General features: G+C 54.7%; 3 protein-coding genes across 6 annotated transcripts; all 3 read left to right on the top strand.

Annotated features, from left to right (window-relative positions):
* The first annotated feature begins 4,174 nt into the window (after positions 1–4,174).
* LOC148592157 (methanethiol oxidase-like) lies at positions 4,175–7,419 on the top strand. 3 transcript variants are annotated; one of them, XM_088535301.1, is made up of 9 exons: positions 4,175–4,360; positions 4,864–4,984; positions 5,324–5,506; positions 5,631–5,809; positions 6,157–6,235; positions 6,399–6,520; positions 6,620–6,712; positions 6,881–6,999; positions 7,257–7,419. In XM_088535301.1, exons 1-9 carry the CDS (start codon positions 4,193–4,195, stop codon positions 7,417–7,419), a joined length of 1,227 nt encoding a protein of 408 aa, XP_088391427.1. In that variant the 5' UTR covers positions 4,175–4,192. The 3 variants fall into 3 exon arrangements, with proteins under 3 accessions (XP_088391427.1, XP_088391429.1, XP_088391428.1); XM_088535303.1 differs by having other exon boundaries at positions 5,631–5,813; positions 6,161–6,235; XM_088535302.1 differs by having other exon boundaries at positions 5,631–5,815.
* Positions 7,420–9,451: 2,032 nt separating this feature from the next.
* LOC104577271 (methanethiol oxidase) lies at positions 9,452–15,054 on the top strand. 2 transcript variants are annotated; one of them, XM_088535300.1, is made up of 12 exons: positions 9,452–9,728; positions 10,419–10,472; positions 12,004–12,116; positions 12,268–12,453; positions 12,657–12,777; positions 12,993–13,175; positions 13,604–13,782; positions 13,941–14,019; positions 14,095–14,216; positions 14,317–14,409; positions 14,641–14,759; positions 14,870–15,054. In XM_088535300.1, exons 1-12 carry the CDS (start codon positions 9,662–9,664, stop codon positions 15,030–15,032), a joined length of 1,479 nt encoding a protein of 492 aa, XP_088391426.1. In that variant the 5' UTR covers positions 9,452–9,661; the 3' UTR covers positions 15,033–15,054. The 2 variants fall into 2 exon arrangements, with proteins under 2 accessions (XP_088391426.1, XP_010223025.2); XM_010224723.2 differs by lacking the exon at positions 9,452–9,728 and having other exon boundaries at positions 10,421–10,472.
* Positions 15,055–15,921: 867 nt separating this feature from the next.
* RFX5 (regulatory factor X5) lies at positions 15,922–20,785 on the top strand. The gene is made up of 10 exons (XM_088535546.1): positions 15,922–15,988; positions 16,739–16,872; positions 17,213–17,246; positions 17,490–17,572; positions 17,737–17,862; positions 18,049–18,165; positions 18,572–18,653; positions 18,943–19,147; positions 19,429–19,526; positions 19,674–20,785. Exons 2-10 carry the CDS (start codon positions 16,754–16,756, stop codon positions 20,754–20,756), a joined length of 1,947 nt encoding a protein of 648 aa, XP_088391672.1. The 5' UTR covers positions 15,922–15,988; positions 16,739–16,753; the 3' UTR covers positions 20,757–20,785.
* The last annotated feature ends 2,451 nt before the right edge of the window (positions 20,786–23,236 follow it).

The raw sequence follows: 23,236 nt of genomic DNA, 5'->3' as shown, positions 1-23,236 counted from the left end.
TGTACATTATCTTTCAACTCTTGCCCTTGAGGTGGAAATTTGTGTTTCGACAGAAGGGTTTGACATTTTTTATTTTGTGCTGCTGCTGAGAGACAGAATGGACAAGCATGGAATCAAGTCAGGAGACATCTGGAGCAGCGGAAGGACCTGGACAATGTGCCTCTGCTGGCAGTTTTGGCGTAGCCACTAGTGCTGAGTGACATGGACGGGTCAGATGGGAAGAGTAGGAACCTGCATCCTGGAGGAGGTTGGACACTGCTCCTGCACTCCAGGGAGTTGTAGTTCAGGTGCTCAGAGGCCCTAGTGTCTTTGCTGAAGCAAGGTATTTTGATGCATTTACTGTGTTATGCCAGTCAGCACTGGATTGCATAATATGGTCATGCCCATTATCCAAATTATAGCATGTTCTTCCCCATCAGGGTTAGAAGGGATCAGCAGGAGGAGGGAAGTCGATTCCACCTTAGTGTTGGCTGTAACATCATGCCTCTTCATTGCTTTTCCATGCCACCACTTCCTGCCTATGCCTGCAGTTGGGAGCTTTATTGGGTTTTGTCACGATACTCATTTTGTTCTCCACTAACCATCTTTCCATCTTTTTTTTTTTTTTTTGCTGGTGCTGCCAAGCCTGCTCTTATCCTGCCGACTATCAGTTTTAATGAGAAAACATCGCATCCCACAGCTTGGTTTTGTGATGGATGCCAAGGACGTCACCAAGGCAAACCAATTAGGATGACCAGCAAACTTAATGCAGAGTTAATGAGTAGAAGACTAATGATCTTTTTAATTAGCAGGTGTCCAGGTGCAAGAAGAAGCTGCAGTGAGACATGCAGATCGTGACAACAAAAGCATGCACAGGGGCAGCAGCTGAGAAACTGTATTTGCCCCTAATGCAGCAGGTCCTTCTTGTGCTTCCTTGGACCTGGTTGCACTTCATGCCATCCATGCCATCATGGCATCCAGGTGCAACATCTGAATTTCTCTTTTTTATTTTCAATTAGGGGAACATGGGCTCTTCTGTTAATCTCAGATAACCATGAGTGAGCAATGTTGAGGTTTAAAGAGTGAAGCAGAGAATGGGGAAAGGGCATCTGGAGTCACTCTTGGGGGATCTACAGGCTGCAAGACTCAAGCTCCAAGCTGACGGGGTCCCTGGGCAGGCGACACTGAAGGACTCTCTGCTGCCTTCTGTGGAAAAGGTGGAACCAGTTCTTGACATATCTCTCTGGTGAAGTATCCTTCGCTCCATGCAGTTGCCATGGAAGAGTTCATCACTCCAGGTCTTACGGCATTGACCTGTCAGTCCTTGGCCCGGTGTGAGGGAAATGTGGGGTGTTTTTTCATCAAGCCTCTGAGAGCTTTGGAGTTGGTGACATCTTGGGCACACGTTCTGCTCCCAGAAGTTTGTTTTGTTATCTTGAAGTGCTTTATTGTGCTGAAACACAAGAAAACAAGAGCAGCCGCTGTCCCATAGCAACCAGTCACATACCCCAAATCCTTGACACATGGTGGCACCTCAGGAGGCATCTGACATTTGGGAAAGGACACCTAATCCCTCTTTTCCCTAGAGTGTCTGCTGGTCTTTCAGCCTCATGCCCTTTCTGCAGATGATGCTACGATGTGCTGAATCTCTGGTGAGTGTGGGAGCCATGGAGTTGCCCAGGCAACCCTGGATCTCAACTATAGCAGCCAACAGGTGTCTAAAAAGCTTCCTCAGACCCATCTGAATTATAACCTTTTCAGGTTATCATAACCTGATAACCTCCTCCGGCCTTCAGTTTGTGAGTCCCAGTACGTGTGCCAAGGCAGAGAAAGAGACATGGTTGGCCCTAGCCCTCTAAGTTGCTAGATGGATCTCTGTTAAAGAAATTCTTCTCCCAAAAACCTGTCAGCACCATAAAATGCCCAGCATTTGGCTGCCCCCTGCGCCTGCTCATCCCATGTTCAGAGAGGGCTTTGGAAACCATTAATTACAACCCTAGCGAGATGGGTTAATCTGTTCTGTCTTCTGATAGAGATCTCCTGAGGACTTCTTTAATGACTCTGTCATTTCTGCATTCCTACGCGGAGCAATTAATTACTCATGCCATATAATTTGCCCACTGATTGAATGAGCTCTTCCACAAGATATGGTGGAAGAACGTAAACCAGTTGAAGTTCCACGAGGCCTGGCATTTTCTTCCAGCTTTAGTTTGGCATCTGGCAGCAGCAAGGCCTGTGGAGCTCTCAGGAAAGGACCCTTCTTTGCAAAGTGCTTCTCTCCAACCCTTCAGTGCCTTTGGCTGAGGTCTCCTCAAGGGAGGGAGCGGAAGAGACTTATGCTGAGGCAACATTTGGCAGTGCTCAACTGCCCCAGTGCTGCGGGTCCCTCTTTTTCACTGATGGACTCACTTTCCCATATGCAGATGCAAAGTTGAGCGGCCTCAGCCATATCTGACCCTAGTGAGGGCTGCATCAATAGCCAGAGGAATGGTGTTTCCTGAGGCACCCCTTTCTAGCCACGTGTGTCTCCCAGGAGTTGTCTGGGAGGTGTCGGCAGCTCCTCAGAAGCTGCTGGCCTCTGACTCCGGTGATGTCCCTTGCCCCCGGAGCCCTTCCTGCAAGTTCCTGGCCCGTTGGGGTTGGGATGTTTCTGTCTGGGTGGAGCAAAGTGCGGGCCCGGCTTGGGGAGCTCCTGGCAGGGGGGCCCTGGCTGCAGCTCAGCTCTGAGGCAGAGCATGTCTCCTGTGAGGGTCCCGATGTTGCAGGTTCCTTTGCTGGCCTCTGTGTGTCCCAGCCCCATGATTTCCAGGCGGCTGCTGGTGGGACATTATCCAGCTGCTCTTCCCTTCCCCAGGGTGGAATGTGCAGCTGCTGCCCATGTGTATTGCGAGAGCCTGGCTTTGGGGGGAGCCTTTAATCAGCTTGTGTCTCAGCTGGGCCGTGGAGGCTCCAGAGGGTGAGGAGGTCTCCTTGGAAATCAGGAGAGCTCCAGAATCAGATATGGGTGGCCTGTGTTTGAGGAAAGGAGCTGCATGGACCAGCAGATTTCTCCTCTAGATTGGTGGTTAGCAAGGCGGAAACAAGCCGCAGGCACCTCCCAAACGCTCTGGAGGCTCCGCTCCTCCCTTGGCAGCCTGCTCCCTTCTCCCCACTCCGGGCTCTGGTATATAGGGCCCCCCGAGAGCAGCCTCTGCACAGCGCACCCCACTCCAGCAAGGCAGAGAGCCAGCGGACCTGCAGATCCAGCACCGGGACAGAGCGAGCTCGGCACCTCCAGCATGGGTAAGAAATGCTCCGCACCTTCCCTGGGCTCCCGCAGCGCAGAGCTGGGTAGCCTTGAGTTACGCCTCCATGCTACACCTTGCTGCAGCCCCTGTCTCAGGGCTGTGGACGTTGCATCTCGATGTCTACTGAGTCCCACTTGTAGACTAGAAGGTTTGAATCTCTCCAGCATGGGAGGAAAGATTCTATGATCCTATGAAAGGGGAAGGTGGGATTTTCCAAGACTTCTTCCAGGCTAGACCTTTGGAACTGCTTACTAGCATAAACTCTCTCCCTCCCAGCTGAGGGGGCGCCAGGGTGGGAGATGGTCCATCTGGTGAGACAGACACTTTTGAAAAGGCTTCCTTAAATACCTGGAAATCTCATCATTTTCTCTTCTCAAATCAGACCGCTGCAGACTTCAGTGCCAGACGTACTCAGCCTGTGTGGAAGTTGTTAAAGGCAAGTCCTCTTAAGCGTCTTGGGAATGGGGGATATCTAGGAAAGAGCTTTTTGCTTGCGTTCTGATTTGTTACATCTTAACACTTCTTTTTTTCTTCTTTTTTCTTTTTTCTTTTTTTTTCTTTCTCTTGATTAAAAAAAAAAAAAAAAACAGAGAGGCATCCCAGGGAGGAGGTTGCCTATGTGGTCTGCACCTACAGGGAAACAGGCCATGACCAACCTGACTTCCTGGCTACCATCGATCTCAACCCCAAATCTTGCACCTATGGCCAGGTACCTGTGACTAGAGTCTGTTCTGCCTGGGCTGAGCACTAGGTGCCGGCTCCATGCTCCATAATGTCCCAGGATATGGAACATTTACACTTTGGGCAGTTCCCTGTACGCTTGGCTCCATTTGAATTGTCCGCATGTCTTTGTCCCTGCTTCTCCTCGCCATCCTGAGTGACCTCTATTTCTGCCTTTGCTTGCCTAGGTGATCCACCGCCTGCCTATGCCCAACCTCAAGGATGAGCTGCACTGTTTCGGGTGGAGTGCTGGAAACCACTGCTTTGAGGACTGCACAAGGAGAAGGAGGAAGCTCATTCTTCCTTCTTTGATTTCTACTCGCATTTATGTGGTGGATGTGGGGACACAGTGCCGTGCTCCCAGACTGTGCAAGGTATGCCTGAGGGGACTCCACGGCAAGTCTTGGGAGCTGCTGCCTCTGGAGAAAGACACAAGGAAGAGAAGTTATCCTCCAGTCTCGTCTTAAGACTTGGCTGCCAAGAAAGCCCTATGTAGCATCTGGTCCATGCTTCTCATGGTCGTTTTGTTTCCTTCCCCATGGCTGCTGCGTGCAGGGAATGTCCTCTAGCTGCAAGTCATGTCGTACCTGTACGTGTCGCCCACGTGAATAGTGAGGTGGACAAATCAGCTGTCACAAGTTGCGTGTTGTTGCAGTCATGGTGGGGTGAAGGAGAGCTCAGGGGAGGAGCTCTCTGAGGAGGAGCAGGGTCTGTCACGTGTGAGTCGCGGGGCAGAAGGCTCTTCCTGCAAGTGTCCGAGGTCTTCAGAAATCTCAGGTGGCCAAAGGCTGTGCCACAGAGTGTGAAATGAGCTGAGCAATCAGGGGCTTAAGTGCCTGTAAAGTGTTTTTTCATTATTATTATTTTTATTTTTCAGATGATTGAGCCAGTGGATGTCTTCTGGAAATGTAACAAGGCACACCTGACCGCAACTCATGCCCTGCCTAATGGTGATATTCTGATTGCCAACTTGGGAGATGCAGCTGGACATGGAAACGGTAATCTCCCCTCTAATCATCCCAAAGATGTGATTCTTAATAGATGAATAGCAACCCTAAAAATACCAGACTTTCAAAATTTCAGGTAGAAAACTTCTCCCAGATCTCTCCTTTAATGCTGATATAAGAACAAAACCCTTGAATTTAGCCCATATGGAAAGCTGTAATACAGATCACTGACCCCCATATCCTCCTGGTAGAACCTTTGCCTCTGAGTATCTGGAGGGAGGAGAATTTTGGAAGACAGTGCTTGCCCCTTCAATGAAGCTTACCACAAAGCATGGTATCAGTCTGGATGGGAAGTGGGTGATCTGTTGTGCTTCTCTTTCTCTGCTACAGGTGGTTTCATTGTCCTGGATGGAGAGACCTTTGACCTGAAGGGAAATTGGGAGCACGAGCGTGGAGCACCCCCCACTGGATATGACTTCTGGTACCAGGCATGCCACAATGTTCTGATCAGCTCTTCTGGATTTGTCCCTAGACGTGCAGGATATGGGTTTAATCCTGATGACCTGCACAAAGGTGAGGGAATAGAGGTGCCCATCTTGGGAGGATCCCTTGCTGCCTGTTAGTGTCTTGGCAGAGAATAGTCCACAGGACAAGTACCACCTCTTCTGACTTGTTTCTCCCTTTGACCTGAATGCAGGGGTCTTTGGGCGTCGTCTGAATGTGTGGAACTTGTCCTGCCGAACCCTCATCCAGTGCTTCGACCTGGGGGAGGATTCTGTGCCCCACAGTGTTCGATTCCTGCACAACCCTGATGCCGCCGAGGGCTACGTCAGCTGTGTCATGAGCGGCGTTATCTATCGCTTCTTCGAGAACGAGGCACGTGTTGGCACAGCAAGTAACACCAGAGCCGACCACCACGAGCTCCAGGGTGATGCAGAAACTCTGGAGAGAAACGCAGGGTTGTGGCCTCCTGCTGTGTGTATGCTCAGAAAGAAGCCAGACCCTTCCCATGGCAGCCAGACTTCTCCATTAGCTCGGGAGGGCATCGGATGGGGTTCTTGGCTGACCACCTTGGAGATGATTTGGAGTAGTGAATCTCAGTCTTCCCCCGAGGGCCCCTTCCCACTGCAGATTTGCCTGCTCTGAGTGTGTGTTTGCAGCAAGGGCTTTGCACTGACCTGCTCCGAATTGCTGACACTTTGGTGTTCCCCTCTCTTGTGCAGAGAGGCTGCTGGGCAGTGGAGGAGGTGATTAGGATCCCACCAAAGGAGGTGAGAGGATGGATTCTCCCGGAGATGCCAGGTTAGTGTGCGGTAATTCTCGCCAAATATACGTTCCTTTTCTTTTGCTTTGTGGACTGCCTGCACACAGGATAACAGAGACAGGTGTGAGCTGGGCCTTCACGCAACACGTCTTTTCTGCTCATGTTGCCTTATCCCTAATGCTCTTTGCTTCTCCGTCCTAGCTTTCCCAGCCCACATCATCATCTCGAGGGATGACCGGTTCCTGTACGTCAGCAACTGGCTGCATGGGGACATTCGCCAGTACGACATCTCCTGCACCTCCAAGCCCAGGCTGGTGGGACAGGTGAGCCAGCACTGGAGAGGCTCCCACTCTTGGGCTCTTTAGCAGCATCCAGCGGTGGTCAGCAGACAAGGCCTCATGTCGCGCTGTCCCTTGTTCCAGGTGTTTGTGGGGGGCAGTATCCTCCGAGGTGGTCCTGTAACAGTGTGCAGAGACGAAGAGCTGCAGTGTCAGCCCGAGCCCTTGGTGATCAAGGTAAGTTAAGCAGAGACGTTCAGCTCTCCTTGCCTCAAGGAGAGGGCTGCTCTAGTGCCCCTGTGAGGAGGAGAGCTGACTCTTCTGCTCTGCTTCTCTGCTCCTGCTTTTGCTTCTCTGCTCAAGGAATGAAGCCAGTAGAGTCACTGCTCTCTGTTGTGCCTTCAGTGCAGGAGAGTGTATGGCGGTCCTTACAAAATGCAGCTGAGCCTGGATGGCAAGAGGCTCTATGTCACCAACTCCTTCTACAGCACATGGGACAAGCAGTTCTATCCAGAACTGATCAGGTAAGGAATCCTTGGGAGGAGGTAAGATGCCATGTTGTCCCTCTGCTTGTGCAGTCAGGTTCATTTGTGAGGCCTCTCTGATAGCAAAGGGAGAGACGCTGCATCCAGGGGCTCCAAGTACCCATTTGTGTTTGACCAGGAGTTGAAGAGAGGTCTTAGCCTGCACAGGGAGGAAAAGAGTGAAGTGCAGGGATGTCCTCAACAGGAGCATGGTTTCTTTGTCCATAATATCTGCTCTCTCTCTCATTCCTTTGCAGGGAAGGTTCTGTCCTGCTGCTGATTGATGTGGACACTGAGAATGGTGGCCTGTGTGTGAACAAGAACTTCCTGGTGGATTTTGGAAGGGAGGCCTGTGGAGCTGCCCTTGCTCATGATATTCACTTCCTTTGTGGAGATTCCACCACCATTGACTCGGCCTAGGCCCCACGTGCAAGGCTCCCTACTCTTTCTCCTTTAGTGCAGGTATTAGGGGTCCCCATTCACCACTGGAATCTAAGCTGCTGTTAACAGAAGCTACGGAGCTCTGCCTTGTCGGGAGGGTTTGGTTCGAGCAGAGCAGTGAACAAAGCTCCAGGGCCTGGATGAACCTTGCTGGATCGTGCGTGTGAGCGGCGAGTCCAGGCCCCCTTCCTGTTCAGTGCAAGGGCCTGGTTGGGAGCCCAGGGCACTTGTTGGGATCTGGAGCTGCGCAGCAGCCGCTGCCCTCCGGCAGATTCCTGCACCCCCATTCCCGCTCCCTGGCTCCAGGCCTCTCAGAGGGCTGCCCTGATGGCTCCAGCCCCTCAGCTCTGGCTCTACCGGAGCCTGGGGGGGAACTGCTGAGTTCTGTCTTGTGTCTCAGAGTTGGTTCTTACTTGGAAAGGAAACCAGAAGAAAGCCAATCACCCTCTGCATGGGGCTGAGCGGTTGGGCTGAGGCTGGGCCAGCGCGATGGAGCTGGAGGAGGGTGTGAATGTGCCTGTCTCCCGACACTGCTTTGTACCGTGACTTTTGTCTTCTCCTGCTTTAAACGCTAATAAAGTTGCTCTTGGCATCAGCTACATCTTCCTGCGTCTTCCTTCACTCAACCTTTCTCTGCTGTTTTCAGCAGGACATCGAGCACTGGCCCCCGGGGGGCTGCAAGGGAAACCCTACTGCTCACCCACACACCTCTCCACCAGGTCCTGTTGCTCTTGAGCTTCTCTGCAAGGGGACATTGCAGGCAAAAACCAGAATTGGTTTGGTAGTTGCAAAAATTAGGCTATAAAGAGGATCAAAGATCCTCCAGGGCTCTCTGACTTCCTTGTTTGGGGAGCTTCTCAGCACAAGTCCGTGCTGTTGAGGTGACCATGGAAAGAGCTTCATCTGCCCTTCCTTCAAATGTCGACAAGGCGCCTGTCTCACTGCGGTTGTTGCCTTCTCTTCGTTGGCTGGAGGGACAGCAGATGTCCCTACATCAGCCTGCGAAGTCCAGATGAGAGGAGTTAGAGGAGCTGCCTCTCCTGGTCCTTTTATTGTTTATTTGGAAGATGAGCGTCTCCCTCTAGTCCCTTCGCAGCTTTCAACAACTTCCTTAAACCACAGGGATAGACACCACTGCCCTCATCCCTCTTCCCCAAGGGGAATAACCCCAATAAAGCTATTTTGATTGAATTACGGTAGAGACATCTCTGTGGGGGATTACCAGAAGGTGCATATGAAGTCCAGATCTAACTAAGCTTTTGTTTAGCCCTGCCTTGACCTTTGTGTTTTTGGTTTTTTTTTTTTTTTTCTCTTGGGTCCACAGGAGAAGAAACCTTTCCTGGTCAGAGGTTTGGTGAGACGCAGAGGGATATAACGATCCTGTGCCATGTGCATCTGTGGTGAACTGAATTCCATAGACCTTGGCACGATGTTGGGCACTGAACACAGACACAAGAGCCCAAGCAGGTGAGCACTGGGCAGGGAGGCGTTGAGTAAACGCCATTGTGGGGTTTGCTGGCCATCTTCAGGTCACGCTCTTTGAGCTGACTGGTTTCTGAGCTGGGATGAGCACTCAGTAGGGCAAAAGCAGCAACCTGCCCACAGAGACGTGCCTGCAAAGGCCGAGCATCCCCCGCATGGCCCGTGCAAATTGCAGCAGCCAACACTCTGACTAAGAGGATGTGTCACAGGCAAACTGTTACTTTGCTTCTACCCTCCTCCCAGCCAGCAGATTAACATCCCACAGCCAACAGTCATCACGTAGCTAAAACCAACCCAGTCCTCGTTTCTTCATTTTCGCTTGTGATTAACATCTGCAACCTCATAAAATTATCTCTGTGGTTGGGAATGGAAGCGCTTGCCCATCTCCCAGCAGAGGCAGTCCATCAGCTCCATGGGAAACTCAGGACTGGGCTTCTAGGAAGGAATTAAGAGAAGCAGTAGAACCTGCTCATGGCCAAAGCGCATGCTGGGAAGTCTGTGCTCTGCAGTGCGGCCACAGCTCCTGCCCCTCTGGGTGGGGAGGAGGCTCTGACAGTGCTGCAATAACTTCTCTCCTTGGTTTCAGTGCTGTAAGAAACTAAAAAGCTGCCCTGGTCCCTCCCACATCCCCAAGCATGACCCTCCCCTTGGCGTCCTTTTTCCTCCCCATCCAGCTCCCTATATATTTGAGCCCCTGAGGAGCTGCATCTTCTCCTCCAACTCGCTCTGAACGGGCACGATGCAGGCAGGACCGTCTCCTCCCACTTCTCAGCAGCACCTGAGACCCAACCCAATGTCCAGCATGGGTAAGAAATCAGCAACTTGTTCTCCACGGGGGAAGGCTTGGGAGTGAGCCGCGCGTGTGCTGTCCTGGGCTCTTCCTAAGCTCTTCTAGAGCTGGAGCTTGTGGTTGCCTTACTGGGACACCTAGGTAGCATAAGTGAAAAGCAAAACAAAAATGGATCTGAATGTGCTGTTTTCAAAGACCCCCGCAAGCCTGTGATGGTGGCTTAAGGGCTTCAGGGACCTCCTGGGCAGGGTTAGGGGCTGGTGGGGAAGCTGAGACCTTGTGCACTGAATTACCTGGCTGGAGTCAAGGCTCAGCTTACATTAAAAAGCTTTCCATTAATGGCCCTGGACTGTAGCACCACTACCCTGAAGATTGTCTGCGTCTGAGCTCTGTTCTTCATCAGATCAGGGAAGTCCAGGAAGGACCCATCTTCTCCAACCATCACTTGCTTTGCCTCTCTTGCAGAGGACTGGAGATGTTATGATGTGGGAAATGCACTCGAGGTGCTTTCCTTTGGGATGGGGGGGCTCCTTTCCGCAGACCAGGAACATGTTCTGCTCTCGCTGCAGCTATGGGGATGAGGGGGCCACTACCTGGCCTTGCGGTTTCTCCAGCCACGCACCCAGAGCTGCTGTCTCCTTTGCAAAATGGGCGTTAAAATAACTGTGTGTTGTTTATGTTTTGCTTGGTTTTGTTCTCTATGCAGAAAATTGTGGAGCATGTGGTCCGGGCTTCGCCTCCCCTTTGGATGCTATGAAAGGTAAGTCTGAAATCCGGGCAACCCAGGGAAGAGTCTTGAGCTGTCTGCAGTTCAAGCAAAGATTAAAATAACACTGTCAAGAGGGTGTTATCAAATCAAAACCCCACCTCTGCGAGGCTCCCAGCAATGTTAAGAAAGCAATGGTTTTCCTCTGCATCTACCAAGGGTTGAACATCAATTGCATAATGACAGTTTGGAGCCAGGGCAAATCCTTTTAAGTTTCAGGATGGCTTGGGATGGGTCATGACTCACAGAAGACTTATTTGTGGCTTCACTGTGTAAAACCAATATTTAAGTTTCTCACAGGCAGTGGTATTGCCAAAACACCAGCGTCCAGGGACCAATAACTGCCTGGTCTCCATCTACCCATCCCTTAATTCTCCTCCCTGGGGTTTAGCAAACAGACCCTCACAGCACTTGCCTCCAGCCTTAGAAAGCTCTGCAGCTTTAGGGGGATGATTCCCAAACGTGTGTGATGAGACATCCTTCTTCCCTGGGCACCAGTCTCTTATGGCCCAATTAGGTGACTCCTGCTCTCAGAGACTTTCTACCCATACAGCCTCTGCCTGGGGCTGAGCCTGCCCTGACATCTCCTTTTGGCCCTGCAGTGGGAGCAAAAGTGCCACTCACCAAGGATGCACCTCACGCAGGTGCTACCTTGCTCTAGGGAAGACACGTTCCAGGTCCCAGGCATGTCCCAGCTGGCTCCCTTTTACATATTTTGCCTCTCAGAGCAGTTCTTCAGGCAGGTCCTTGCTCTGCTCAGATGGTTTGGAGCCAGCTGCGAGCACATTCTTGCAGCCAGCTGCCCTCCACCAAGCCAAGCCTGTTGTGGTCCCTCAGAACATCTTTGCACCTGCAAATGTCTCAGGTTCATCCTGGGACATCCAGATCCATGATTCCTATCTCTAAAATCCTGACATGTCCATGAAATGTCTGTCTGCTTCAGATCAAACCTGCAGGTCCCAGGTTGCCTCCTCAACATTTCTGAGACCAGTTCTTCCATCCTTGTTCCTGCCTTGGTGTTTCCTCATCCCACACACAACCACGAGCGAATGCCACTTCCTGAATGCCGAGGCAACCACAGGAGATCAATATACCCTTGCTTGAGAGCTAGGCAGCGCTCGGAGCAAAACTATTTCATCACACAATCCTAATCACCCCTTGTACCACCACCCGAACAGGAGCAGGACGTGCAACACTGCAGCGGCGGCTTTTTGGAAATGACAGGTTGATGCAGGGTTCTCCTGCACCACTGCCTCATGGTAGATTTGCATTGCTCGCTACAACCATCCTGGAGTTACTGGGACTTTTTGTCTTTGCTTTCAGTGCTGGAAAGCCTTTACCTTAGTTTTTCTCATGTATTTTTAAAGCTTTCTCCTGGACCTGTGTAGACATGACGGAGGGAAGTGTCTTCATCCCTCCATCACATCTCCCCTCCAAGTGTGGGGAGGTCTGGCCTGGCCAGTGACTCCTGTGATACTTCTTTTCCTTCTGGACATGTTTTCTGACAAAGTTTATGTGTTGACAGGTCCCCGGGAGGAGATTGTGTATGTGCCCTGTATCTACCGGAACACCGAGAGGAAGAAACCAGACTTTCTAGCCACTGTGGATGTCAATCCTGAATCCCTGAACTATTGCCAGGTACCAACCCCCTTATCTTGCTGCTAAACTGACCTGGCCAGGTGGCAGAACATCAGTAAAGAGAAACATTTCAGTGCTTGCCCTTCAAGCCAGCACTGTGCAGAGGAAAGTGCAACACTTCCCTCCTGCAGCCAGACCTCGGACTTTGCAGGTGATCCACCGGCTGCCCATGCCCAACGTGGGCGACGAGCTGCACCACTCAGGCTGGAACGCCTGCAGCAGCTGCTTCGGTGACAGCACCAAGGCACGCAACCGCCTGATCCTGCCCAGCCTCATCTCCTCCCGTATCTACGTGGTGGACGTGGGAACTGACCTGCGAGCCCCCAGGCTTCACAAGGTACCTCGAATGTGGCATTAGCCTGCGTGTGTGACAGCTCAGTGAAGAGGTTTTGGGCTGAGTCCGAAATTCGGCAGGATGATGATGGCCAAGTGGCAGCTTCTGAAGGCTGGGGAAGATGGTTGCTCTCCTGTTGATGTGCCAGTAGTTGAGCTCTTCTGGCACAGCCCAGAACATGCCAGAGCATGTGAACTTCCCTGCAGGTCATCAACCCCGAGGACGTGTTCTGGAAGTGCGACCTGGGCTATCCGCACACCTCCCACTGCTTGGGCAGCGGGGAGATCATGATCAGCACCCTGGGGGACCCAGCAGGCCATGGAAAAGGTGTTCTTCCTCTTATCATCTTCCTCCTGTAATCCCCGAGGAGAGCATGCTGGGGCAGGAATAACACCCAACCCAGCGGCTCCTGGAGACCTTGCCCATCTCCATGACCTTGCTCTCCATCTTATTTTCGTACTGCTCTGAAATGAGTCACTCTGTTTCACAGCACTTAAACTGCTAATCTGGGCCATTTCCTCCCTACCTTGTTTTTTCATCAGGTGGTTTTATCCTGCTGGACGGAGAGACTTTTGAGATCAAAGGGAATTGGGAGAGAGGAGATAAGACGCCACCGATGGGTTATGACTTCTGGTACCAGCCTCGCCATAACGTGCTGATAAGCACTGAATGGGGAGTCCCCAGGTGCCTGGGCTACGGGTTTGACCCAAATGATCTGAAGAAAGGTAATAAACCATTGGTTTAAATACTCCTAAATGAGATGTTGAATAGGATGCTGAAGTTTGGCCTCAGTAAGGCCAAACTTAAATCCGCTGCTTTTGTGTTGCTGGTGAAAGCTGAAAACCTAAAGGTGGCAGATAAAACTGTCCAATTTCACATCAGTTCGTAGAGAGCATCTAGTTCCACTTAGTTGCAAACTCCGGAAGTTCAGCCCAAGATGCTCCATAAATGCTGCCATCGAGCTGTGCTTGGGGTTGCATTTTGGCCGTAGCCCTGTGGGCTGCAGCCCCATCAAAGCCACATAGCCCATCCCAGCCCAGCTGGATCCTGGGCACCTCCATGTGGCTTTTGCCAAAGCCCCAAATTATGACAGCTCTGCTGGTGCATGAGACCCTGCACGTCACGCACCCCCCTGACCATGTCACCCTTGCAGAGCGCTACGGCCGACGCCTCAACGTATGGGACTGGAGTACCCACAACTACATCCAGGCCATCGATGTCGGGGAGGACGCAGCGCCACTGGAAATCCGCTTCCTCCACAACCCCAACGCAGCTGAGGGCTACGTGGGCTGCACCCTCAGCAGCGCCATCCACCGCTTCTACAAGACCCAGGTGCGCTCGCCAGGGACGTAGGGGAGAGCAGCACAGGTTGCAAAAGTCAAGAAGGTGTCAAGACAGTTCTGGGCGATGGTGGCACCCAGGGACATGAGCCAGGTGCTTCTGTGAGCAGCTGCATGCCTGCCCTGAGCTCCATCTCCTGCCCCCTGCAGCGAGGGGACTGGGCGGCAGAGAAGGTGATCCAGGTACCCAGCAAGAAGGTGGAGGGCTGGATTCTCCCGGAAATGCCAGGTCAGTGCATGCCCACGGTCCCTACCATGCACGCTTTGCTTGTCCCCTTGGTGACTCTGCCATGTCCCACTGCAGGCTTCATCACTGACATCCTCATCTCACTGGACGACAAGTTTCTCTACTTCAGTAACTGGCTGCATGGGGACATCCGCCAGTACGATATCTCCAACACCCGCCAGCCACAGCTGGTGGGACAGGTAGGACAGTGTTCGGCTGCCTCCACCGCTGCTCCTCTGGGCTGGACGGAGAGCATGGTCACCCCGCTGCCATCTCCGGGGCTTTGGGCTCTGCTTCCAGGTCTTTGTGGGCGGCAGCATCAGCAGAGGTGGCCCCGTGTCTGTGTGCGAAGACCAGGAGCTGCAGAGCCAGCCGGAGCCGTTCATAATCAAGGTGAAGTCCATTGTCCCTCCAGTGGCATCCTTGTCATCCTTGCCATCCACTTGATCCCATCTCCATTTGGACCAACATCATCTGGGCAGCCGCAGGGCTCCAGCTCCCATCCATACGTTGGGTGGTGGCAACACACCAAGGAGAGGACATCTAGGTGTGCCAGGTCCCCCAGGAAGACTGGGCAGACCATGACACGTCTGCAGCATGTCTTGTCCTCCTGTGTCCTCCCAGGGCAAGAAGGTGCCAGGGGGACCACAGATGATCCAGCTCAGCTTGGATGGCAAGAGGCTCTATGTCACCACGTCCCTCTACAGCGCCTGGGACAAGCAGTTCTACCCCGAGCTTATCAGGTAGGGGTGGCGTGGGGAACTGGGGCACCTTTGGGCCACCCGCTCTGCAGTGGGTGGATCCCCGCAGCTCCCAGTCCTCCCATTGCATCCGTGTTGTCATCTCTGCACAGGGAGGGCTCCGTCATGCTGCAGCTCGATGTGGACACGGAGCGGGGGGGGCTGGCTGTCAACAAGAGCTTTCTGGTGGATTTTGGGCAGGAGCCCGAGGGTCCCTGTCTCGCACACGAGATCCGCTATCCTGGCGGAGACTGCACCTCCGACATCTGGCTCTGAGGATCCCGCAGGAAGCAGCGCCACAGCAATGCACTGCTCTCCCCAAACCAGAGGAACTGCAGTTGCAGATGCGCTCAGCAGTGGTTCCGGGTTGAAAATAAAAGAGCCATGTTGTCCCTTGCTCCCAAAGAAGGAAAATCCCTGGGGGGGATTAGGAAAAGTAGCAGGAAAGGGGCAGGAGAAAGGGCACCAAGGCACTTTCCTCCAATGCCACCTTCCTCAGCTCCTTGCAAGACACCCATGGCAGAGGCGCTGGGGGCCTGGAAACCGCCCTGACCTTGGCCACTGGCTATGGAGGTGCTAGCCGTGTGCTGCACCCACACGCACTGCAAGTGTGCTGCACGCGCACAAGACACATGCATGTACAAGCACTGCACGCCTGTTGAATGCTGCACCCATTGCACGCATGCACATTGCGTACGCACTGCATGCACGTGCACGCACAGTGTGTGCACTCGCTGCATGCACATATGCTGCATGAACACGCGCATGCACCGCTGTGTGCATGCACACACGCTGTATACATGTGCACGCTCTGCACACACGCTATGCGCATCCACACTGCGCGCGCTGACTGCGCGCACACACACACGTTCGCGCTTCCTCTTTCAGCCCCACCAATCAGAAGCCTGTTACTAGGCAGAGTTCAACTCGCGCCCGACCACTCAGAAGCCCAACCCCGCTTGTATCCGGGTAGGAAAACCAGTAGTCACCAATCACATTAAAGAAGAGCGCAGTATCCGGGCAGATCCGCTCTGCTGCAGCCAATCAGAAAAAGAAAAAGGGAGAGAGCGGCGAGAGGGGCCCATGGGCGCGTCCCGGCAGGGTACAACACTTTCGGTTCCTGTTGCGCGCGGGGCAGCCGCACGTATTGGGCACCAGACCGAACCGGACCGGACCGGACCGTCCTGGCATGAGGGCCGGGCGGGGAGGGCCCCAGCTGTAGCTGCCCGCAGGTGGGTGCGGGGTTGGTCGCCTCGGTTCCCCCCGACCAGTCCGGAAGGGCCGGTCCGGGTCGGGTCGGGTCGGGTCGAGTGGGGAGGGGAGGGAGGATCCACCGCGTGCCCGGCCCCCTTGGACCTGCTGTCCCGATGCCCCCAGTGTCCCTGTCCCCATGACCTGATGTGGCGGTGCCATCTCCTTGCTGTGTCCTCCAGTCCCTGTGGGGACCTGCTGTCCAGGTGCCCCAAGCACCTGGGGACCCGGTGTCCTAGTGTCCCCCATTGTCCCTGTCCCCCTGTGCGTGGGGACTTGCTGTCCCTAGCATCCCTGCACTTGTGGGAACCAGGGGTCCCAGTGTCCCCCAGCATCCCTGTCCCCTTGTCCGTGGAGACCTCATGTCCCAGTGTCCTCATCCTCTTACCACTTGAGGCACTTGGTGTCCCAGTGGCCCCCAGCATCCCTGTTGCCATGGACCTGTCCTGGTCCCTTCCTTAGTATCCCTGCCATGACTGTGCCAGACCCCTGAGGCCAGCTGTGATACCTGCCAGTATCCATGTCCCTCTTCCTGGGATTTCATCCCTTTCAGGTGCCGTTGGGCACTCAGAGCAGAAGGGACAGGACTGAGGACAAGCAAAGCTCAAGCCTCAGAGCCTGGTCAGGGAGGGCAGGTGGCCAGAGGTCAGTGCTATGAGGGCCTGTTGCTACGTTTGTATCTCTGGAGGGTTTGTCTCTCCTTCGTTGAGTTCTTGGTTTCCATCCTCCAGCAGCAACCAGATGTCATGGCTGATGAAGAATCGAGCACCCAAGCCACCCCAAAGGGAAGTTTGTTGCCCGACAGCTCCCGGAGCAACCCAAGCGAGTCCAGCATGCTGCTGCAGAAGCTCAGGAGCACCATCTCGTAAGGGCAGCGCTTGCCTTTCTTGGAGCATCTTCTGTTCTTAATTGAGCACTAACAAATGCAGGCTCATGTAATAAGGTGGATTAATTTGCAGTCTCAGGGACCGACAAGATACCTGTGGTCGAGTGCCTGCGGCTTCTTGTATTAGTATTAGAGTGGCGAGACCTCTAAATCTTGTGCTAGGTGCTGTAAAAACAGAACAGAGCCCCAAACTGGGTCCGTTCTGTAGCAGCAGAGCTTGGCTAGAGCAGGCAGGTTCAGAAACTGCCCGTGGCTCTGTCCCAGGCACTGGAGCATTGTCCTTCTCTATGTTAATGGCTTTTGTCTCTGTTCCATACAGCAAATCCGTGCAGAACAAAGTGGACTCCATTCTGGTGAGTACCTCTGCAGCCAAGGAGGAGGGAATGGCTTGTCTGCAATCCCTTGACACACTCCCACCCCTCTTCCAGTTAACCTAGGTGTTGGTTTTTACCTAATCCCTTGGGCATTAACTTTCCAGCCCTATGTGGGGACCAGAGGGATGATGCTGTTGAAAGAAGATGTTGCTTCTTTTGGATCTTTAATCTTTCTCTTTCTCTGGTCCATTCTCCCTGTCCACGTGAACCCTTTGACTCTAGCAAGATGTGCAGAAATTCTCCGACAACGACAAGCTCTACCTCTACCTCCAGCTGCCACCTGGGCCAACCCTGGGGGAGAAAAGGTGGGTGCCAGGGTGAAACAGGGCTGTGTGTGCAAGCTGGGCCAGGAGAGCAGAAGCTCTTGGGATTGAAAGAGGCCAGGAGTGAAGACTGCCACAGCACTCATCATCTGTCCTGCTTCTGCTAAATGTTTGTATTTTTGGATTGCTGGGTTCCTCTGGAGCAGTGGTAGCCTGGATGTGAGCTCGCTGAGCACAGCTGAGCACATGCATGCTTGCAACTGGATCCGGAATCACCTGGAGGAACACACAGGCACCTGCCTGCCCAAGCAGGACGTCTACGATGCCTACAAGTGAGCGCAGGGGCAGGAGTGTCTCTTCCTTGGGCGGGGACACCTCGGTTGGTTTGGGAAGCTTTGCCTGCTCTTGGGTATCTAAAATGAGCCATGTCAGTATGAAAAAAGTGCACCTGGAGTGCAATGAGAAGGGCTTAACAGTTTGAATCTGCAGCTTTCTTTCTGGCTTTGGCTCTCTGGCAGGCAATATTGCGATAACCTCTGCTGTCGCCCTCTCAGCGCTGCCAATTTTGGGAAGATCATCCGGGAGATCTTCCCAAACATCAAAGCCAGAAGACTGGGAGGCCGAGGGCAATCAAAATATCCTTCCACACGCACTGCTGGCTTGGGAAGCCCTGGAGCTGGTCCCCATGGCAGTTGGATGGGCAGGCGAGAACTGCTTGATCTAAGTCTGTGTCTGGAGTTCTTGTCAGCTCCTGCTTTTTCAGCTCCTGATTTCCTGCTTGGTTGTCTGAGGGAGATCTCGAGCTGCAGGATGCATGGAAAGGACATGGGCTTAGCTTACGGGTGCCAGGAAATGCAACAAACAGGGAACAGCCCAGATTGGCTTGTGACAGGCTGCTCTCACTGTTGCAAAGATGAGTCCAGGCGGCAGCAGGTGGCAGTGGTGAGAGCCTGGCAGCTGCATCCCTTCAAATGTTAGCCTGAAGCTAGAGGGTGCTGGCCGTTATTTGCGTGGCAGTGAGACACCTTAACCCTGCCTAACATACTGCTACAGCGGGATCCGGAGGAAGACAGTGGTGAGCCTGCCTCCCCTGGCTAGTCTGGATCTCAAAGTGACAGAGACTGTAAGTACTCTGGTGCCTTGGTCGCTTGAGTTACACCTGCTTGCTCGTTATATCTAACGACGGCCATGGTTGGTGATGGGGAACCCTCCATTGGTGCTCTTGGGGGCCTAGCAAGCCTGTGCGCTGTCCCATTAGCTTTCCAAAGTGGAAAGGGGATGTGTCTGCCGATGGGGACTTGTGTCACTGAGATGCACGGGCTTGTGACTTGCTGGGGACAGCACAATCAGGCCCTGTTGGCATCCAGGGAGTCCCAACAGGTGGCACAAGTGCTCACAGCTTGTCCTGCCAGCAGCAGTCAGAGCTGACGGACCTGGTGCAGTCCTACAACAGTGAGGTGATGGAGGCAGCCTGTGCCCTGACCTGCGACTGGGCTGAGAAGATCCTCAAACGCTCGTTCAACAACATAGTGGAAGTAGCACAGTTCCTTATCCAGCAGCACATAATCAGCGCCCGCTCGGCCGGTGCCGACCTCATCATGGCCATGGCGGTCTCAGGTAGGTCACTGGGCTGGATTGGAGCCGCAGGCCCCACAGGATGTGACAAGGGAGGGCCCGGAGAGCTCCTAAATTGTGTTCACTCACTGCACAGCCTACTTGGGCTTCCGCAGGAACTTGGAGGGTTGCGGGCTGCAGGAGGACTGGGCTGATGCCAGAAGGGACATGATGTCCCCTGTGAGCTGCACACAGAGGGCTGACTTTCTGTGTTCCCTGTTGTGTTGAGCATGGAGGGGCTCAGGGAGGGCTGGTCTCCATGGCCACCATGTGTGCTTTCCCAGAAGGCACAGAGAAGATCCGCCGTGATGGTCAGTCTCCGCTGACAGCGAGGAAGAACAGCCTGGAAACGTTGGAGAGCAGCGACAGGAGCCAGGGCCAGGTGAGATGCGGCTCCACCGCCTGCAGAGCCCGGTTCTGGGGTGGGGGGATTTGATCTTTTAAGTACAATCAGGGAAGGCAGTGGGAGCAGCCCAGCCTGGGCAGGATGGAGTCCAGGTAACCCCTGCCATCACCCCTGTGCCCACAGAACAAGAAGGAGAGTGGCTCCAAGCCTTCTGTCCTGCCTCAGTCTGAGAAGAAAAAACCCCCTGAGATGCCCAAGCCCGTGAGTAGCCCCCAAGTGAACGCCCGGGTCGCCCGCCTGCCGCTGCTGCTGCCCCGCATCCCGGGGTACAGACTTGTGGCCCCAGGGGCTGCGCCCGTGCGCTCGTCCCCTCAGGTGCTGGCGCCCAAAATCACTACCACCCCCCTGGGGGGCACAGTGAAGGTGGCGGCGCTGCCGCTCGCCATGGGGACAGCAGCGCCAGCACTGGGCCTGGCTCCGGTGCTCAACGGGGCGCCGGGGCTGCTGAGCCAGCATGCGGCCGTGCCCGTCCTCAACGTTGTGCTGCCCAACGCACCGCCTGGCGCCGGCCTCTGTGCTGCTGACAGCCCCAGCAAGCCCTGGAACATGCCAGGAGAGAGCCCGGGTCCTGGCCCGCACATCACGCAGCGCCCCAAGGCCACCAAGCATCCCCTGGAGCCACCTGGAGATGCACCCAAACGGCGGCGCGGGCGCCCACGCAAGAAGGCGGATGAGGTGGGCGGCTGGTTCCCCGAGGAGGCTCCAGCAGGTGCCAAGGAGGCAGCAGGAGAGGGTGACCTGCTCGGCTCCGTGGACGGGGCCGCGCCAGAGCGGGCTGTGGTGCGAGGCTGGGACGATGCAGCCGCAGAGACAGGAGCCAATGGCCACGAGGCTTCTCCGGAGTGTGAGAGCTGCGTGTCTGGTGAGGCTGCTGCCACCCGCCACGGTGGGGACGGCCCTGTGGCAGCCTCTGTGCCCTGCCAGGTGAGTGTCATCCAGGATGGCAGATCCAGCTCCCAGCTCCAGGTCAGAACTGGCACCGAGGAGCTGGAGGAAGACGCACAGACGAGCCCACCCAACATTGGGTCCCCTACGGATGACACTGTGGCCACAGCTGGGTCCTGTGCCCCCCGGGATGGGAGCTGTCCCTTGCATGGCGCTGGACACATGCAGACCGGGAGCGATCGTGTCTTGCAGTGCTCAAACACCTCCCTGGCGCCCCGGGGTGACTCTCTGCCAGAGTTTGGTCCACGCAGTGCCAGCTAGGAGCCCATCCACGCTGTTCCCCTGCCACCCCGGAATTCACGGGCCCACAGCCAGCCCTATTTGGAGGCTCACATCACTTGTGGGACAAATGGGACATCATGGCGTGAGGGGAGTGGTTGTGAAAGTGCTGCCATTAAAAACCAGTCGTGTCGCTCCAGCCGTGCATCCATCTGTGCCATCCACACATGACAGGGGCCCTACAGGCACTAGTGCGGCCTCCCAGGGCCTCTGTGCACAGAGGGGGGGCGGCATGTGCTTTGGTGTGGCCTCCGTACACAGTGGGCCGCGGGATCCGTAAGGGCTTTTAGGCAGTCAGCAAGGGCCTTCATGCTCACTAAGCTGGGTGGGCAATGCTGGGCTTTTGTCTGGCCTTCCGGAGCCTCCATGCACATTGGGCAGAGGGGGCCCTATGGGCTTTTGTGAGGACTCCCAAAGCCTCCGTGCGCACTGTGTGGTGGGGGCCCTACGAGCTTTTGTACGGCCTCCAAGGGCCTCCATGCATGCTGGGCCAGAGGGGGTCCTAAGGGTTTTTGTGCAGCCTCCCAAAGCCTTCATGCACATAGGGCATGGAGGGCCCTACGGGCATTTGTGCAGCCTCCCAGTGCCTCCGTGCTCACTGGGCCAGGGGGGCCTTACACGCTTCCGTTTGGCCGTGCGCACGGTGCGCACGGTGCTGGGCGGGGCCTCCTACAGGTTTTGTTTGGCCTCCAAGGGCCTCTGTGTACTGAGCTGCGGGAGCTCTACAGACATTCACGGGGCCTCCATGCGCACTGGGCTGGGGGAGCCACACCGTGCTTTCATTTGGCCCTTAAGGAACTCCATGCGCACTGGGCTGGGGGGGCCCTACGGGGTTTTGTTTGGCCTCCAAGGAACTCCCTGTGCGCTAGGCCGCGGGAGCCCTACGTGCTTTTGTACGGTCTCCCGGGGTCTCCATGCGCACTGGGCTGGGGGGGGCCTATGGACTGTCCTTTGGCGTCCAAGGGCCTCTGTGCGCACTGGGACGGGAGCACCATACGTGCTTTCATTTGGCCTCCAAGGACCTCTGTGCGCACTGAGCCGCGGAAGCTCTATGGGCTTTCGTCCCACCTACAAGGGCCTCCATGCACACCAGGCGGAGGGGAGGGGGCTCTACAGGCTTTCGTGAGGCCTCCCGGGGCCTCTGTGTACACTGAGCCAGAGGGGCCCTATGGACATTCGCTTGGCCTCCAAGTGCCTTCGTGCGCACTGATTTGGGGTGGGCCTACAGGCTTTCGTTTGGCCTCAAAGGGCCTCTGTGTGCACTGAGCCGGGGGGGCCTTCAGGTCGGCCCGGCGGGCCCCCGCAGTGGCAGGGGGGCCACAGGCCTCAGGGGCCATCAGGGCAGTTCAGCGCCCACCCCCGAAGCTGGTGCCCCGGTCACTGAGGTTTGGAATGGCAGGCACCCCAATGCTGGGGGCCGTGGGCCGTGGGTCCTAACCCAGAGTGAGGGTTAGGGTTTAGGGTTAGGGGTTAGGGTTAGGGGTTAGGGTTAGGTTAGGGATAGGGTTAGGGTTTAGGATTAGGGTTCGGTTAGGGTTAGGGTTAGGTTAGGGTTTAGGGTTAGGGTTGGGGTTAGGGTTAGGGTTTAGGTTTAGGGGTTAGGGTTTAGGGTTAGGGTTTAGGGTTAGGATTAGGGTTAGGTTAGCGGTTAGGGTTAGGATTTATGGTTAGGGTTAGGGTTTAGAGTTTAGGTTTAGGGTTAGGGGTTAGTGTTAGGGTTAGGGGTTAGGGTTTAGGTTTAGGTTTAGTGCCCATTTAGGATTAGGTTTAAGGGTTAGGATTAGGTTTAGTGTTCGGGTTAGGGTTTAGGGTTAGGGGGTTAGGGTTAGAGGTTAGGGTTAGGGTTTAGGTTTAGGGTTTAGGGTTAGGGCCCATTTAGGGTTAGGGTTAGGGGTTAGGTTTAGTGCCCATTTAGGATTAGGTTTAAGGGTTAGGATTAGGTTTAGTGTTCGGGTTAGGGTTTAGTGTTCGGGTTAGGGTTTAGGGTTAGGGCCCATTTAGGGTTACAGTTAGAGGGTTAGGGTTAGGGTTGGGGTTAGGTCCCATTTAAGGTTAGGGTTTAAGGTTGGGGTTTAGGGTTAGGGTTTAGGGTTAGGGTTAGAGTTTTGTGTTAGGGTTTAGGGTTAGGGTTCAGTTTTGGATAAGGGTTTAGGGGCTAAGGATCAGGGTTAGGGGTTAGTGTTTGTGTTTAGGGTTAGGTTTGGGTTAGGGATTAGGGTTTAGGGTTAGGGTTTAGGGTTAGAGGTTAGGATTAGGTTAGGGTTTAGTGCTAGGGGTTGGGGTTAGGGTTGGGTGGCATCTGAGCCTCCCAGCCTGCTCTATAGGGTCTCTGAGCCTCCTGGACTCCTCTACGGGGGCCTCTGAACCTCTCCTATGGGGGGTCTGGAGCCTCCTGGACCCCACTATGGGGGCCTTGGGGACTCCTGGCCTCCGATATGGGAGTCTCTGAGGCTCCTGGCCTC

Source organism: Tinamus guttatus, unplaced genomic scaffold (genome assembly GCF_059628265.1).
Source record: "Tinamus guttatus ecotype Peru unplaced genomic scaffold, ASM5962826v1 Tinamus_guttatus_pri_ptg000629l, whole genome shotgun sequence".
Taxonomy (NCBI): domain Eukaryota; kingdom Metazoa; phylum Chordata; class Aves; order Tinamiformes; family Tinamidae; genus Tinamus; species Tinamus guttatus.
Note: the sequence above shows the minus strand (reverse complement) of the source record. Positions and strands in the feature narration are given on the sequence as shown.

Bases quoted from the DNA above. Each gene is read 5' to 3' on its own strand.
- LOC148592157 (XM_088535302.1), top strand. From the start codon at position 4,193: ATGCCCAACCTCAAGGATGAGCTGCACTGTTTCGGGTGGAGTGCTGGA. The intron at 5,507-5,630 runs GTGAGGGAATAG...ACCTGAATGCAG, and splicing joins TCCTGATGACCTGCACAAAG to GGGTCTTTGGGCGTCGTCTG. The intron at 5,816-6,156 runs GTTGGCACAGCA...TCTCTTGTGCAG, and splicing joins TCTTCGAGAACGAGGCACGT to AGAGGCTGCTGGGCAGTGGA.
- LOC104577271 (XM_088535300.1), top strand. From the start codon at position 9,662: ATGCAGGCAGGACCGTCTCCTCCCACTTCTCAGCAGCACCTGAGACCC. The intron at 12,778-12,992 runs GTGTTCTTCCTC...TTTTTTCATCAG, and splicing joins CCCAGCAGGCCATGGAAAAG to GTGGTTTTATCCTGCTGGAC. The intron at 13,783-13,940 runs GTGCGCTCGCCA...TGCCCCCTGCAG, and splicing joins ACCGCTTCTACAAGACCCAG to CGAGGGGACTGGGCGGCAGA.
- RFX5 (XM_088535546.1), top strand. From the start codon at position 16,754: ATGGCTGATGAAGAATCGAGCACCCAAGCCACCCCAAAGGGAAGTTTG. The intron at 19,148-19,428 runs GTAGGTCACTGG...GTGCTTTCCCAG, and splicing joins CATGGCCATGGCGGTCTCAG to AAGGCACAGAGAAGATCCGC. The intron at 19,527-19,673 runs GTGAGATGCGGC...CTGTGCCCACAG, and splicing joins GCGACAGGAGCCAGGGCCAG to AACAAGAAGGAGAGTGGCTC.